This window comes from Trematomus bernacchii, unplaced genomic scaffold (genome assembly GCF_902827165.1).
Source record: "Trematomus bernacchii unplaced genomic scaffold, fTreBer1.1, whole genome shotgun sequence".
Lineage (NCBI taxonomy): Eukaryota > Metazoa > Chordata > Actinopteri > Perciformes > Nototheniidae > Trematomus > Trematomus bernacchii.
Genome location: NW_022987547.1, coordinates 11,553,371 through 11,569,735, shown reverse-complemented (window position 1 = coordinate 11,569,735; position 16,365 = coordinate 11,553,371). Strand labels below are relative to the sequence as shown.

At 42.5% G+C, this 16,365-nt stretch overlaps 1 protein-coding gene across 1 annotated transcript in view; it reads right to left on the bottom strand.

The window, feature by feature from the left end:
* The window catches only part of dab2ipb (DAB2 interacting protein b), a 106,396-nt gene that overhangs the window by 6,160 nt on the left and 83,871 nt on the right, over positions 1 to 16,365 (bottom strand). The window contains 8 exon segments of the mRNA XM_034123236.1: positions 3,011 to 3,148; positions 6,262 to 7,156; positions 10,970 to 11,070; positions 11,072 to 11,158; positions 12,407 to 12,608; positions 12,739 to 12,975; positions 13,934 to 14,078; positions 15,618 to 15,762. Of these exon segments, the coding sequence (XP_033979127.1) occupies positions 3,011 to 3,148; positions 6,262 to 7,156; positions 10,970 to 11,070; positions 11,072 to 11,158; positions 12,407 to 12,608; positions 12,739 to 12,975; positions 13,934 to 14,078; positions 15,618 to 15,762 (1,950 nt within the window).

Here is a 16,365-nt window from a genome sequence, read left to right as displayed (position 1 = left end):
CCTTTGGTCCACTCCTCTCTGTATCTCTAACATCTGCTGCTCCTGTCGTGAGATCTCCAGGGAATAAATGACATCTACTGTGTCTGTACCTGCCGCTGACAAACTCCCCAAACACCCACTCTGTACCCCGATGTCTTTCCCTACCACGTGTGCATGTTACATTACATGTCACTTGTTAGACGCTTTTATCCAAAGCGACTTGCATACATTCAGTACTGTGGACAATCCCCACAGGAGCAACTTGGGGTGAAGTGTCTCAGGGACACAACGACATGCTGACTGCAGTGGGACTCGAACTTGCTATCCCCTGATTCAAAGTCCAGCACACTACCCACTGAGCCACAGCCTCCCTCCGCATGTTTTAGAATAAGACTTACTGTAGATAATGTCAAAACAAGACTTAAAAAATACACCCTTTTAATATTTCCAGCGCCCACATGGAAGAGACAAAGACTACAAACACCATGAATCGCTCTCCACGGTGCATTGTGCAGAGATCAAGTGCACAGTTAGCTATCAATACAAAATATATCAAAGTACCTAATACAATGCTGAACACATTTCAAGTGAACTTGGCTCTCTCCTTGCACTGCCTCCTCTATATTTGGAATACACTGTAGGATCGACTCAGAGCAAATACAACTATTGTGCAAAAAGAAAAGAAAATAATGAATTAACTGTACTCCCCTTCTGCTGCATTTCCTTTTCGGCCTTTTAAATGGTACTTTAGCAAAGGGCTGCATGTCTTTTTTGTGTGTAATAAAAGCTGTTACTAACTTATTATTTGACGGCTGTAACTGATGTGTTTATTATAAACAAGCACTGTTCATTTGAGTGTTTCTAATTGTTTCTTATCTTGACTTATGCCTTTGACATTTGACCAACAGATTAGAAAAGTACATCTGACTATATAACAAAAGAGGACTAAAAAACAGAGGCTTTACACATCGGTTAAAAAAGCAATATCGGTAAACTGATGCAAACATAATCCATAGGACAACACACTGTTGTATGTTTTTATGTCAATTCAATTGGAATTATATCTAGTTATCAAAAACAGTCAAACCTTGACTTCCTGCTAAATCAGAAACAAAAGATCTCAAATGTTAGTGCCTCACATTTGTTATGCAATGAAACACTCAGTGGTACTCGACCGGGAAATGGAAAGTCAAAAAGCATTTATTTTGGTATTTGAACTTATTATTGAACTAGCTTGTGTTGAAATGAGAATATTATTTGATGTATTGGAATTTGCTTTTTGAAGTCTACTCCTCCTAACAAGACACATGCATGCTGTAATTTGTTACAGATCTCTGAGCAGATACAGCTCATGTAAATGTGTGTGAAGGCTGAAAATGGCTCCTGTAGATCTGTGTGTGAGGAGTGTGTGGACCGTTAGCTGCAGCTCTCCTCTCGTTGCGCCTCTGCTATTTTAAGGTGGCGGCGGCTTCTTTGTTAAGACTCAAGTTATTTCCTTCTTTGGTTGCTCTCCCTGCCGCGGCTGCTGCCTTCCATAAAGTATGAGCTATGTTAGGATGACAGGCTTGTATTCATTAAAGATGGAAAAAGACGAAGTGGGGGAGCGTGTGGCAGCCAATCAAAGCATGGAAGCGAAGCTGAGGGTAGGAACAGCAAAAAATGCTTTTTCTGTCTCCATCTCTCACATCCATGCAAACACACACAAGCTCCAACATGTACACACACACACACACACACACACACACACACACACACACACACACACACACACACACACACACACACACACACACACACACACACACACACACACACACACACACACACACACACACACACACACACACACACACACACACACACCACACACACACACACACACACACACACACACACACACACACACACACACACACACACACACACACACACACACACACACTTCAGGCTTTGTAGTTCATTCCAAAGATGGTAAGAGAGACGGGGGAAAGTTGTGAGGGAGTTATTCAAAGGCAGGCGGAGGGACCTTTTTTAATGAAGGAAGAAGGTTAAAACTACAACATCCAGCATCCCCTCACTGCACACAGTATTTCTAGGAGTTATTCGTCGATTTTGACAATATAAGTAGGGTATTTTTAGCCGTGCAAACACAATGGTTAGTTTATTTCTTGGTCAACAGCTGCAAATATTTTAATTATGGATTATCAAGTTCTGGAAGCACCGCCCATTTATTTATGAATTGACTTGATTGTTTCATGTTTGTACAAGAGGGTTTTTAAAGTGATGGATCATGGGGTGCTCTTTGCAAAGTAGTTGCCTACTGTTGCCTATGTCTGTTATAATGGATCCTTTGTCTTTTAAATGAAATACAAATCTATAAATAAAATAACCTAAACCTGATTGATCTTTTGAGTCTAGGGCTGAAAATAACAAATAATTGTTTGTTACAGACCATCAATACATCTTATTTGTCACGTAAATGAAATATGGTACAATTCCAGTGAATTTGAATCCCAAATCAAAGTAACCGTTACTTTGATTTGTAAATGAAAAAGTGATTGTTGATAGTAACAACGACTTTCTATCGTTATTGCTGTTGCTATGACTTTCCTGCACTTGACACAATGAGGCTCACTGCCGGCTGTGTGAAAAGCACAGGTATTGAAAAAAGCATCCCAGAAAAACAGCAAGTACAGGACGAAGAAAGCCAATTTTCTCAAAAATTGTAGATTGAGGTATTATGTGAGCTATTTACCTCAATTTGATGTAATAAATGTGCATATCATGACTATAAGTGTCAATTTGGGTACGTCTGAAGGACCTCGGGCTTAGAGCAAAAGGAGTGGAGGTAAATCCTGCAGACAATTAAAGTGTGGAAGGGCTGTTTAAAGGGAGGGAGGTGTATGCAGGAGCTAATGAGGGGTAAAGGAAGGAAGGAGAGTTGAGTGGGAGCGTCAGGGCGGAAGGTTGAGGTGGGTTGTGAAAGGAGGGGTTGGTAAAAGGTCAAAGGTCGGATGAGGAGGTAGGTTACCTTCTCCACCTGAGTCAGATCCTCTCTGTTTCTCAGTGACTCGGGCTCCATCCCCTCATGGTCTAAAAACTGCACATTCATATTCAAAAGCCAGGCTGCTGTGCGGTCCAGCGCACTGGGGTTCACTGGGGAGGGGGCCTAGTGAACACAATACAACACACACAGACACACACACATACACACACACATGAGCCGAGTGCAAGTGACAGGGAGGGGAGGGGAGGGGAAGGGAGGGAGGGCAGGTTGCAATAACAGAAACAACAGAAATAAGCTTGAAATGCACCAAATCATCTGGACTGAAAGCAGCAGGTGGAATGGATACACACCGCTGACTCCAAGCTCACACACACACACCAGAGCACACACCTCCAAGCGATGATCTGTGAGTGTGAGTGTGTACGCCTACAGTATCGTAGTCGCAGCAAAAAAGGTAAACACTGTAAGATTAAATTAGAGAAATTGAAATCAGCCTGGAGGCAGATACTAGTAGTTAAGGTGTGTGTGTGTGTGTGTGTGTGTGTGTGTGTGTGTGTGTGTGTGTGTGTGTGTGTGTGTGTGTGTGTGTGTGTGTGTGAGTGTGTGTGTGTGTTTCCATCTGCCAGTTATCTGATATACAGATGAGAAGAAAAGCTGTGGGCTGTTGCAGAACATGAGCAGAAGTAGGATGTTTTTACAGTTCAGCACACTCATTTGCATTGAGGGCTTTTTAAAAGGCTGAAAATCGAATATTTGCAAACGGACAATATGTAATAAAGAAATAAAATGTGGGTGCCGTTTCCTCATTGCCTAGTCTTTTTTTTTTGGAAATGTTAAATAAAACTTGTACTCCTACAGATTAAAGTGAATTATAATTGGTGTTACAATTACACTCATTCTGACTAATTATTGAATCGAGACCTGTAGGCAAAAGTTCATTTGAATCAAGACGGAGTGAGTCAAGATATGAATTTAAATTCATTTAAAAAAAAATACTTAACTTTCAATCTTTTAGATGTAACACATGTATTGTTCAATGGGTAGGAAAGTCAACTTAAAGCCAGTATGCAGAACTCAAATATTTCTGAATTTCTACTGTGGTAGGATCAAAAATAGTTATATTAAAAAAATGATGATAAATAAATATAAAAAAAATGAACCCAATGCCATCGTTAGACCACCAAAGTAATTACAGATCATCCTGTGGGAAATAAAAGTGTATGTACAATAAGTCAGTGAGAGATATTTATCTAAAAACCACAATCATCGAACAGAAGGAAAAGTCAGAGGGTCACCAAAATCATCATCTGGGAGCCATGAAGGTCTTTAGAAAATGTAAAAGAAAATCTATGTCAAGATATTTTACTAGACAATTTAAGATTTAGTGGTGCAAAAGGTCACTTGATCACAAAGCTGTTTGGATCCACCCTCTGGGGACCATTAATGTGTACAATTATATGGCGATCCATCCCAAAGCTGTGGAGAAATGTAATTCTGGACCAAAGCGATGGAGCATTACAATAAAAAAATAATAATTAAAAACCACATAAAAATCCTCACATAGTGGCTTTAAGGTCCTTTGCTGCTTCGACCAATACATAATAAATGAGTTCCCCTCACATGCAAATTTAATTAGGGTTTGGTGCGATCAGTAAATAAGTCAATACTGTAGACTATCCCACAGAGACGAGAGCAAAGCATTATGGTTAATATGCCCTTCCCTTGAGCCATTATCCAAGGGCAACTATTGACCAGTGTTTTAATTACAGCTGATAGTCCTGACCTGACAATATTGAACATAGACTTTCGGGTGAATGCATTAAACAATGTAAACCCCCCCACTGTGAGGACACACACAATGACTAAACCTAATTAGGGTGTCTGTGCCGAGCCCACCCACACAGCCTTTTTTAACATTAGATACAATTGCCGTTTTGTAATAAGAACTTTTAAGTGATTACATATGGCGCTTTCACACCAAGTACTTTTCCCAGGAATAGTTCCCGGAACCTTTCCCCGGAACTTTTATTTCCCCGGAACTATCTAGTAAATCGCGTTCACACCGGAATAAGTCCCTGAGGGAGGATTACGCAAATGAAGCCGCTGACGTCACTTCTTCTTCTTCTTCTGCTGCTTTGGGTTTACTGGCAGGCCGCAAACAACTTCACGTCGTATACTGCCACCCAAAGTCCCGGAGCCCCCCGGAGTCCGGGACTTTGGGTGGCAGTAAATCGCCACCCTAAGCCCCGGGTAAATTGCCAGAAGCGCCGACACCTCCTCATCACTCCACCGATCCCACGTTTTATTTTGTGTTGCCATAAGTTAGTCTCTCTCCGTTGGTGCGCTGGGCTAATGCTAATGCTAATAATGCTAATGCGAGGAAAAAAAATGGCAGCTTCACAAAAACTTTTCAGAGTTTTACGGGGCGTGGTTTGCAATTCGCCCAGCCAATCAGAAATTGGAACCTTTTTCTCCCCAGGAAAGTCCCTGCTCTCTAGCAGGGACTACAAATGGGTGAAAAGGTTCCCAAAAACAACATCCCAGGAACTATCGGAACTATTTCTGGGAAAAGTACGGGAAAGGTGTGAAACCGCCTGAGGCAGCTCTAGTCGGCTGTCTTGAATAATGATCTTTAAATATTGTACTGGAATTCAGAAGAATACTTCAACCACAACATTATGATTTGTGTATTAGTTAGTCACCCTGTGTGACCTTGAAACTTAGTTTTTCTCACATGCATCCACAGTGAATAAATAATACAAAATAGAAGAAAATCCTGATGAATTTAAGTTATTGGGGGCCGCGTTTAACAACTGTAGTAAAAGATCTGTTAATAAAAACTCACAGAATTGTGCAGGAAAATCCAAGTGTTATTTATCCACTTTTAACCTCACTTTTCCCCAAACACTTCCCAAGCAATTCACCAGAACGGGACTTTTTAATCAAACTGAACAAGCGTATAGTTTATCATCAATATTATTTGTGTTTAGGAAGAGGTAAGATTATGAGTTCAGATTTATTGAATTGATCCTAAATTGGGATTTTCTACATGTAAATATGGTATTGCACATACATCAAAAATAGAAACCCTAACCCAGAAAGAGTGTTTTTAAGACAGATATTTGGTTTAGTTTTGCTGTTTTTGCTGCCCTAATTTACTTAAAGTCATCGATCATTTCAGTTTTTTTTATATATGAATAGTGATTTTTTTCACCCAAGGTAACACAGGGTGAGTAATTGATAGACTATGTGTACGCTACACTGTGAGTGCGTACCTGTTTGTGTGGCCCCCTCTGCTTGGTCTCCGGACTGTCCCCTTTAGAGGAAGAGGACTGCTGCCGTAACCGCGCCCCGTTGCCGGGCCAGTCCGGTGAGTTGGTCATCATGTTTCCAGAGGTGGGCCGGGGGTAGGGTCCACTGGTGAGGAGGTTCGGGGGGGTGCGGCCCCGAGTGATGCTCTGAGGCGGGGGCTGGTCTATCCTCCGCTGGGGGCCGGCGCTGTTCTGTCTGGGCACGGTGGGCTGGTGCTGCTGCTCTGTGAGGGACAGCTGTCGACGGTTAAACTCCCCCGAGCGCCGGGTGTACTCGTCCCCGCTGCTCCCCCCCCCTCCTCCCCCTCCTCCACCTCCTCCACCGTGGTTCAAGAAGGAGTGCTTCCCTCCCGCCGGCCCATCCTCGTTGTTGCTATGGGAACTGACAGAGCTTTGGCACTCTGATCCCGAGTCGTTCATCCCGCGGGGGGACACAGGTAGGCAGGCCGCCATCTGGTACACAGGGTTCTGGAAGGAGAGGGGGGCTAGGAGCTGGGCGGGTCGGCCGGGGGTGCTCTCTGTTGCCAGGGTGGGGGGGGTCTGGCCTGACCTCCTCAGAGTGGGACCCCCCGGGATGTTTCCTTGTGGGACTCTGGCTGACCACACCCCCAAAGAGCTTACACCTTCACTCAGGGCCTCCGAGGAGCTGGGACCTGGAACCCCCTCCAGACTGCGGGGGTCCTGGAGGTCCACCATGGACAGGCTCTTGCTGCCGTTGGCCATGCCCAGGTCGGGTTCATTGGTCTCGGAGTAGCTGGAGCTGCGTGCTGGGGAGGGCTGGATCCCTGAGCTCCGTGTCACAAAGAACAGGTCCTTATTCTCCGGGGTGGGGGAGGGTAACCGGGTGAAGTCTACTAATCTGAAGGAGACAGAGCGAAAACATACAATTAATCTGGTGTGCATTTTAAAACCTCAGCCAACTTAGTTCAGCCACAAGTGAACCTTGAAATGTGGACCCACAAAAACAGGAATTATTTGGTGATTTCCTGTTTGTGAATGCACTGTAATTGCATATTTCAATCTCAGTGGAAACAGATGACAGTGGTATTGTCTTCATGTGTTTAAGTATGTCAGTATGTGAACATATATTGTAACCATGCTAGGGTCGCAAACAATGCAAATATAAAAAATATAACCTTCATGCCCAGTGCCAGATTTGGTGTCACAACATTTTCAGGTGTGTAGTTGAGATAAAAAAGACGGCAGAGTTGAAATGGGTGTAGCCTGAGGAAGGGTGTGGGATGTTGGGAGTTAGGAAGGAGAGGAAGGTGCTTATTTAACTGCTCATTCCGAAAGATTTATTGTCCATTAGATTTATAAGAAATGTGTCTTTGGCATCAACAAATAAAATAACACTCACCAAACACAGCACAAAATATAACAATGTTCTGCATCGAGTGTCAAAGCCACTAAAAGTAACTACTGGCAGTCATAATGAAAGTGCATTATTATTCCACAGGCGTGTAGTCAATAAAAAAAAAGATCACCACAACGGGTGGTACACAGTAGTGTTAACAAAATAAACATTAATATGCATTACATTATGTGTTGGTGATGGTTTTGGTTGCAGACTGTCCTAAAAGGCATCCTCGAACCACTTTACCCCCCCTTGCCCAAAATGTGTCATTGCTGCTAGTGTAATCTACAGTATTTGAGCATTTTGCTCGTCACAGTAACAGTAGAGCGTGTGGAGAAGAGTCATAAAGTCATTGAACTGACTCAGTAATGTGTTCATTAATTAGCACTTTGTCTCCATAAGCTACTGGTCATAAGTAAGGTTGTCTAGCAACAGTAGTTTGAAAATGTAGCAAAAATGCTAAGCTATTGTGAAAGTAGCTGCAGTGGAAAATAGTCTTGAGGCTAATTTTGGAGAATGTGTGGCCCCTGCAGTCCCCTTCATCTTCCCTCTCTTCCTTCCCTTCAGCCAGCAGATGGAGGCTTTACCGCCAGAAGAGACGATTACCTTGACAGCCGTGATTCATCTTCCAATAATCTCAATGATTCACATCCCGCTCATCTCCTCCTTTCTATGTCCTTCTCCCATCCGTTCCATTACCCTCCCCTCATAACTGCTTTTCCCCTCTTCATTCTGCTCAATTTCTTCCCTCTCTCAATGTTGGCACTGTCTCCTACTTTGCGTGTCACTGGTTGTTATGCAAGCAATTATGTGAGAACTCATTTGAATATCGCCACACCACAGACACACAAAAGTCAATATATGAGCAAACGGTAACTGTGATAAAGTAAAGAGGCTTTGACACCAGGTCTTATAGGGACATCTCTTAATTAGCTCTATTGATCGTGGACCTATGATTACCATAATGACAGCAGCTGTATGACCCTCTTCCTGTTATGTGCAGTATGATCTCTGCTGGTGTTCTGGTGTTGTGTTTGCTGGCGTGTGTGTCTGCTGGCTGTTACTCATACATCTGTGGGCCCCTGTGCCTTCATGTTAATCTTTATAAGTGTCACCTTGCTTCCTGTCATTGTTCTGCCAGGGAGTTAGATAAGGGAGATGAGGTGCAGTCAGAGAGTGTATTCACCCGCAGGAGAGTAAAGAGGTTTCATCTGGCTGATGTAAACAAGCAGGGGTGACACTCACGCTGTGTCACGGCAACGGCTGACAAACATTAACACTCAGCAGAACTGCTTTGAGAACAGCATCTCCTTCACAGGCAGAAGCTCCTCCGTGTTTTATTACCCACTTGGATTTATTGGTAACTGACCTTTATACAAACGGATGAGCTGTTACAAGGGTTGCAAGTTTATATTGTTGGCACCAAATGTTTTTATTTGTTTGTTTCCCAATATAAGGACTGTTTAAAGACTTTGTTTATTGGCTTAAAAGGCTGTGATATCTACCACTGCCAAGTAGGTATTGTTTTTTCCAGGAATATGTAAAAAAGCTTTAGCTAGATTTTCATAAAACTTGGTGTAACAGTGTTAAATTGGCAAATGAAGAACAAATTCAATTTGGGAGTGGATATGAATCACAGTGTGGATAAACAAATACATTTTCACTCAGCAATGAGAGATGAAGCATGGGCCTTGACTGATGTCTGCGCTCTCAGGAATATGTTCTGCTTGTACAAAGAGTCATTTGTATTTATTTCACTCAAAGACTTAAATATATAAATATGCAGAGAAGGAGCAGAAATGCATACTATACATGTTTTAATTGTCCTATATTAAGGCTTTGCATAGCTATGGTTGTCACGGCTTGAACAGTCCGCTGGCATCACAGGCTCCGCCCTTGCATGGTTCAGGTCCTACCTGACAGACCGTAGCTTCTCGGTACAGCTAGGTGCCTTCTCCTCTGCCAAAGCCCCTCTTACCTGTGGGGTTCCCCAAGGCTCGATTCTGGGCCCCATCCTTTTCCTACTGTACATACTGCCCCTAGGTTCAATACTCACAAAACATAACATTCCCTTCCACTGCTACGCCGACGATGTACAGATATATCTGCCTCAAAAAGCTAATGTCACACACTCACTACAGCAGCTGATGGACTGCTTAGCAGAGATTAAATCCTGGCTGAGCAAAAACTTCCTCAACCTCAACGAGAGCAAGACTGAGGTCATCTTTTTTGGACCGCAACCTCCAGCCTCTCCGGTTGATATTCTGGGCTCTCTCAAAAAAAACATCCTCCCCTCGGTCATGAATCTTGGAGTGACATTCACCAGCACTTTTAAATTTGACAAGCAGGTTAGCACCGTAGTAAAATCCTGCTTTTTTAAAATAAGACTATTGGCCAAAACCAAGTCGTATTTATCTTTTAAAGACTTGGAAAGGGTTATTAATGCCTTTGTAACCTCGAGACTGGACTATTGTAACGCTCTGTATGTGGGTATGGACCAGGCCTCAATTAAACGCTTACAGCTAGTCCAAAACGCGGCTGCACGTTTACTGACTGGTTACAAAAAGCGCGACCACATCACCCCAATTCTGGCCTCACTACACTGGCTTCCAGTTCGGTTCAGAATTGATTTTAAAGTCCTTTTATTTGTTTTTAAAGCCCTAAATGGGCTGGCTCCGGCCTATATAACTGAACTGCTCCAGCGCTACACCCCAGCCAGAGCTTTAAGGTCTGCTGACCAGCTGCTGCTGGTAGTGCCCAAGACCAGGCTAAAAACCCGAGGGCACCGAGCCTTCGCAGCAGCTGGCCCCAGGCTCTGGAACACTTTGCCCCTCCATGTGAGGTCGGCCCAGACCCTAGGGGTTTTTAAATCCACATTAAAAACACACTTCTTCTCTCTGGCCTTCTAATTAGAGCGGAGCACGACTCCTGACTTTTCCGTGTGTTTTATATCTGTAATAGTTATATCTGTTGTAATTTATTGTTGTTTATTGTGTTTTGTAGTAATGTGTTTTTTATTACATGTACAGCACTTTGGCTCGACCAAAAATCGCTTTTAAAATGTGCTTTATAAATAAAACCTGATTTGATTTGATTTGATGGCTAGATAGCCATGCTAGCAGCTGCAGGAACGTTAGCTAGCTTCCTTTGACGTGCTGCTCGATTTAACAGCACATATACTCTATCAAATAGATAAAAACCAAACAAAATAGTCTTTGAAACTTCTAATCTTTCAGTTAAACATAAAACAGTGTAATCTGCATGAATGAACACATATGTGTGTGTGTTCTAGAGGAGGTGTTTAATATGTCTTACCCTGAAAGCTCGTTGTCTATGACCATCTTCTGCAGGCCGGTGGAGATGCTGCAGCCGGCCTCAGGGGGGGGGCGAGCCTGAGAGCTCTGAGGAGGGTCCGGGGCTCATCTGGACGCAGGACGGGTTGGACAGAGCCGAGTTGACCTCCCGCAGGATCCTGGGCAGAGGACCCAGCTTGGAGGCTACGCTCTGTGAAGAGGGAGACACAAGGCAAAGGAAACATAACTCTGGAAATCTTCATTACGTTAACTGGATGTAATTTCTGAGCTTTTTAGCTGAAGACGATATTTGCATATTTTTTAGACTTTGCTATTTCCCCTATGCCATGCATTCAACTCTCTTATTCAGACAACATACTGAATAATGAATAAGGCCGGTCAGCCTGATGGACCTAACCAGACACGCTGTGATTTCTGAATTATTGAAAGAGAGCAGGATGCTCTAACAAAAAAACTGAAAAAAAGAATCTGCCCTTTATCTAATTATTACCAGCTTCCCATCTGCTACCAGCGCTAATGTACACGTCCTTGTAAATCCATTAATAAGCCTCACCCAGCATCTCAGGCTTCACTGTTTACGTAATGCAATAATGAATTATTGATTGATATGATTTCATAAACATCCTAATGTAGTCTGATTCAAACCCTGAAGCTTGTGATAATAATTTAAAGACCTTTGGACCTCCGCAAAAGCTGATTTCGATCCTTTAAGAAATCTTTAGAATATTTATACATCCCAATTTCTTTTGGAGAGAAGCGATTGCATAACAATCTGAATTGTTTTTGAAAGCATGTGGCATACTGTGTTCAGCACAGCACGCTGGTGGCTATAACAAACAGCTCTCGGAAAAAAAAGAATCAAATAATGAAGTAATATTCACTATTAACATGTCTCAGGCTTTGGAGACGGACAATTTCTTCTTTAAAGTCTCACACTGTTTTAAAATCCATACAGGACTTTTCAACCTTTCCCAATAATACATTTTCTGTTTCAAACACTTGACTCCTTTCTTTACAGGGATTGTATAAAGCAATAAAAGTGTATTTATACGTTTTGGATATGAGATTTTACTTCTTACTTCCTTACATAACATTTTATTTGTTGGCCGTCTGGGACTTCAGAGAATAAGGAATCCTACAACACGCTGAACAAAAGCAGCCCTGTGCCTGCTGGTACTCTACCTATAAACAAGGCTTTAGCTACCATCATTCTTGCTGCACGTCTCAATTTAACGCAGGGCCGCCCCTGGCCAACTTGTGGCCCCACGCAAAGTTATGTGATGAGGCCCTCTGTGTCGCGAGCGTCGCTTACACTAATTGCACCGCATAAGCGCATAAAGGTGCGCCGCATAAGCAAATCGATGGACAAATGAGGAGGTGACACTAGTTGACAATACATTCTGAGTGAGAGAAACTCCTGATGATGCTGAGTCAGTACCTGGTCCATCTGGAACACCACCTCAGAGAGGAGGGAGTGCAGGGTGGAGAGCTCCCTGCCCAGGTCGATGTACCCCTCGAAGCCCGCCGTGTTGGAGATGGTCTCTGGGTTTGAGATTTCCAGCAGGAAGCGCTGCATGTTGGTCCACTCGTGCTCCAGGAACTGGTTCATGAAGGACATGTACTCTTCCTTGTTACCAAATCTGAAGGCAAACAAGGACAGGAAAGGGGACAATGAAGAATGCAAAAAAGTTATTTTAAGCAAATTCCAAAGTCCTCTGCTAATAAGATTGGTACGGATAGTTTCTCTTTATCCAAATACCCCACACTCACTTGGTGAAGTTGGCCAGGTTTTGTGTGACTTTAGCGATGAGTGTGAGCGTGCGTGCTGTGCGGTCGTCTGGATACTCCTGCATCAGATTGAACAGCGAGGGGGACATGATGGCGGGACAGAGGAACCGCAGAAACAAGGAGGCGCTGATCAGACGCTCGCTGATGTCTGGGCGACCCCTGTTGCTGCACTCCTGACGCCACGACGCAAAAACTTCTTTCAGCTCCCTTGGAAATACACTGGAGAGGAGGGAACAGAGAATGAACATCATGCCACATGGAAATAATTAATAAAGTGTGAATTAAAGTACACATGAAAATGTTCTTGGTCTTTTTTATATTCCCAAACCATACTTTAGGGACAGATGGGCTGGAGCTGTGATTGAGTGATTCATTCTCACTCCTGCTCCCCAACGTAAGAATACAAATGATTTCATCAAGTTTTGTATCACTTAAATTGCTCTTGAATTTAAAAGAGCTGCAGAAATGTCATAAAGCTGTTAGGAATAGATGCTAGGAGACTGCAGTATAGACACAGAGGAGAGCACATGCACCTCCTGAGAATCGTTGTGAGAATGATTCTTTACAAAAAATAGCCAATTATGAATATCAACACGTAATCTAAAGCGATATGTATAATTCAGAACAGTTTTCTTTTAACATATGATTTGCATTTGCCATTTTTCCTTTGATGAATGCAAACAACAAGAATGAAGCTGTCACTGATTTGATTGCAATCACTTTCTATACATCTTGTGTTCTCATTATTCAGAACGCCTTGGCTTTCCATCGTTTCCTTTTCATTAGAATTGAATCCAATCCCTTTTAAACTATCAATTATCCATCATTTTAGTTTTTCTCGCATGCCAACATTATAATGAAGATTAAAAAAAGGAGACAATTTCTGATGAATTAAAGAACATGAGTTGTGTCAAAGAGTTCTGTAAAAGTTTGTAAACAAAGGTTTTAATAGAGTTTTGCCTTTTGTTAAACAAGGCGCCTCATGTACTTATAATACATTAAGAATATTCTCAGTTTTTTGTTTATTTGTTCACTGTGGAGGCATAGAAATCAACATTTTTGATAAACAAATGATCATTTTTGGGATTAAGTGTTTCTATGATTACTTGGAAGCGAGGATATTTTAAGTATGCCCATTGAGACACTCTGTTTATTAATGCTGTGTTCCAGTACTCACCAGTATGAGTTGATGATTTTGCAGAAGGCCAGCTCGCAGCACATCTTCAGGTTACTCTGGTGCTCCTGCAGGTCGCCTGAGGAACATCTGGACGGATCCACCTCACAGTTCTCATCTGACTCATACAGAGCCTTGATGAACTCACCTGAAAGCAAACACACAGGAAACAGGAAATTAGGTAACGTATTGAGCTTTTCTAGATCAAGCAACTGTATTATTTGCTTATGCTCGTGAATTGAAGTGCTGCAAAGTCCTACAGAGCTGAGCGAGGACAGAGGGAAATATGATGGCTAAGCTACGGGGAACAGAGTTTTACATTGTCCTTGAGATTTTTGCAGGCTGAACCATAAAAAAACGGAAATTACTTTTTATAACAGATCATTTTAGTTTGACCTGCTGTGACAACGAACAAAAAGACTGACAGAGCTAGAAGATTCATGCACGCCAAGTAGGGCTGCACGATATTGGAAAAAACTGACATTGCGATATTTTCTTCCGCTGTGATATATATTGCGATATGAAAAAATACAGGAATTGAAGAAAAGACCGTTTTTTTGTCCGCAAACCATCCTTTCTTGAACTTTAATGCTAGACAATTGGTATTTTTTTAACAATATTTAACCGGATGAAGGATTTTAGACACGGACTTCTGGATCTTAAGTTATCAGAGCAACAAGCCTGCATGTCACTCACTCAAGTACCCCTGACATGAGAGCCGCGCGAGTTTTCCTTTTGTAGCAAGCAGCAAAATAATTGTAACATGACGTGCTTGAGTTCATTTGCCTACTTAATCTCGCACGTCCTACATTTAAAAAAAAAAAAAAATGTTTTAAAATGTAAAAAAAACAAACAAAAAACGCACGTCCTGCGATGTCAATATCGCGCATGCGCATAACGCGATTATTGCCACGACACGATATATCGTGCAACCCTAACGCCAAGCAAGGTTACCCTCACAAAAATAGTGGCAAATATAACAATGTCCTTTGTGTTATGGGATAAAAGACAAACCATAACTGCTACAATGACTCCATGCGTGTCCTTGGGATGACTCGGTGGTTTCAATAGTTCAGCCACTCATTAAACAATAACAACTACCACCATAAACACTAATGCATAATTGACCAGCCTTTCATATTTCTCTGAATAAACCCTGTGATGCATCTATAGTTCAAAAGACACACACATAGACCGACATAAACACACACGTTGAGCATTAACATTAGCAGAGGAGGGGGTGACAGGAGGGATGTGTGCCGTTTGAAGATTAAACTGCCACTGTGTACATTTCTGAATGAGGGAGGGAGTAAAGTACACAGTGCATACAGAGTGCTTATTGTTACGACTGCAGACAGACAAACACACCTGATCTGACCTTGTCTAACACTGCAGAAGTGGGGGTAAAATAATCGATTATTTCTACAAAGCTGATCCTGTAACTCGTTGGGAATTCCAACAGCAGCTTTTAAAAGCAGACAAAACCAATTAAAATGAAAACTCTTGAGTGAATGAATGCCTTTAAAGGGGTCAAGCAGATACAAATTGAAATACTTCAAAAAAGAAACCCCAAACTACGAACACATAGTAACTTTTTTCCACTTTTAAAACTATTTCTGACTCTAGATGAGGAGCAGCAGGTAACAGCCTCTGCCTCCCATCTCTTCCGGATCACTGCTCCACTCACCCAGGGCGTCCTGCAGGTACTTCTGTCCCACCAGTTTCAGGTATTCCTCGATGGCCTTGGTCGCGAGTGTGTTCTCTCTGAAGATGAGGTGCTCGTTCTCCCCGCAGCGATCCACCTCCGACATCATCAAGTCAGTGAGGAAGTCCTGCAGACAACAACAAACACAAACACAGGGTCAATCACTGCAAGTCATAACATCATGTGAAATGATTGACACGTTGTCTGTAAATGTTTTGATAATCTTGCATTTAAGTGGAGTTTTTCTACAGTAAATCAAATGTATTCTCTGAATAGAGTTTGCATGTATGAGTGGGTTGTAATGGGAACCCAGATTGGTCATCACAGTTTCCTCTGACTCATCTCTATCCACTTCCTCCGTTTGTCCTCTCATATTTTACATTAGCCATTTCAGGCACTGTTATTCCTACTTTCCACTCGTGATCCCGTGGGTGTTTGGTTCCATTCTCCAGCTGAAACACCTGCTCCCTATCACTAATCCTCCTCAGTGAACACAAACTCCCCAGCCACTTTTCACCTGTTCACTAGCTGTGTTTTTTGTTTCCTTTACTCTGCATATAGTCAGGTTGTTTGTTTTTGTGTTAAACACCAAGGTCCCACAAACTAACCAGCAGTAGAACAGAGAGTCTTGTTCGCTGCGAGGTAGAATGACTGTTTCTGTCAATGCAGTCTGTTGGCTTTGCTGAGCAGAGATACAAACGCCTCAGTTCCCTGTTAGTGTCAGCTGTCT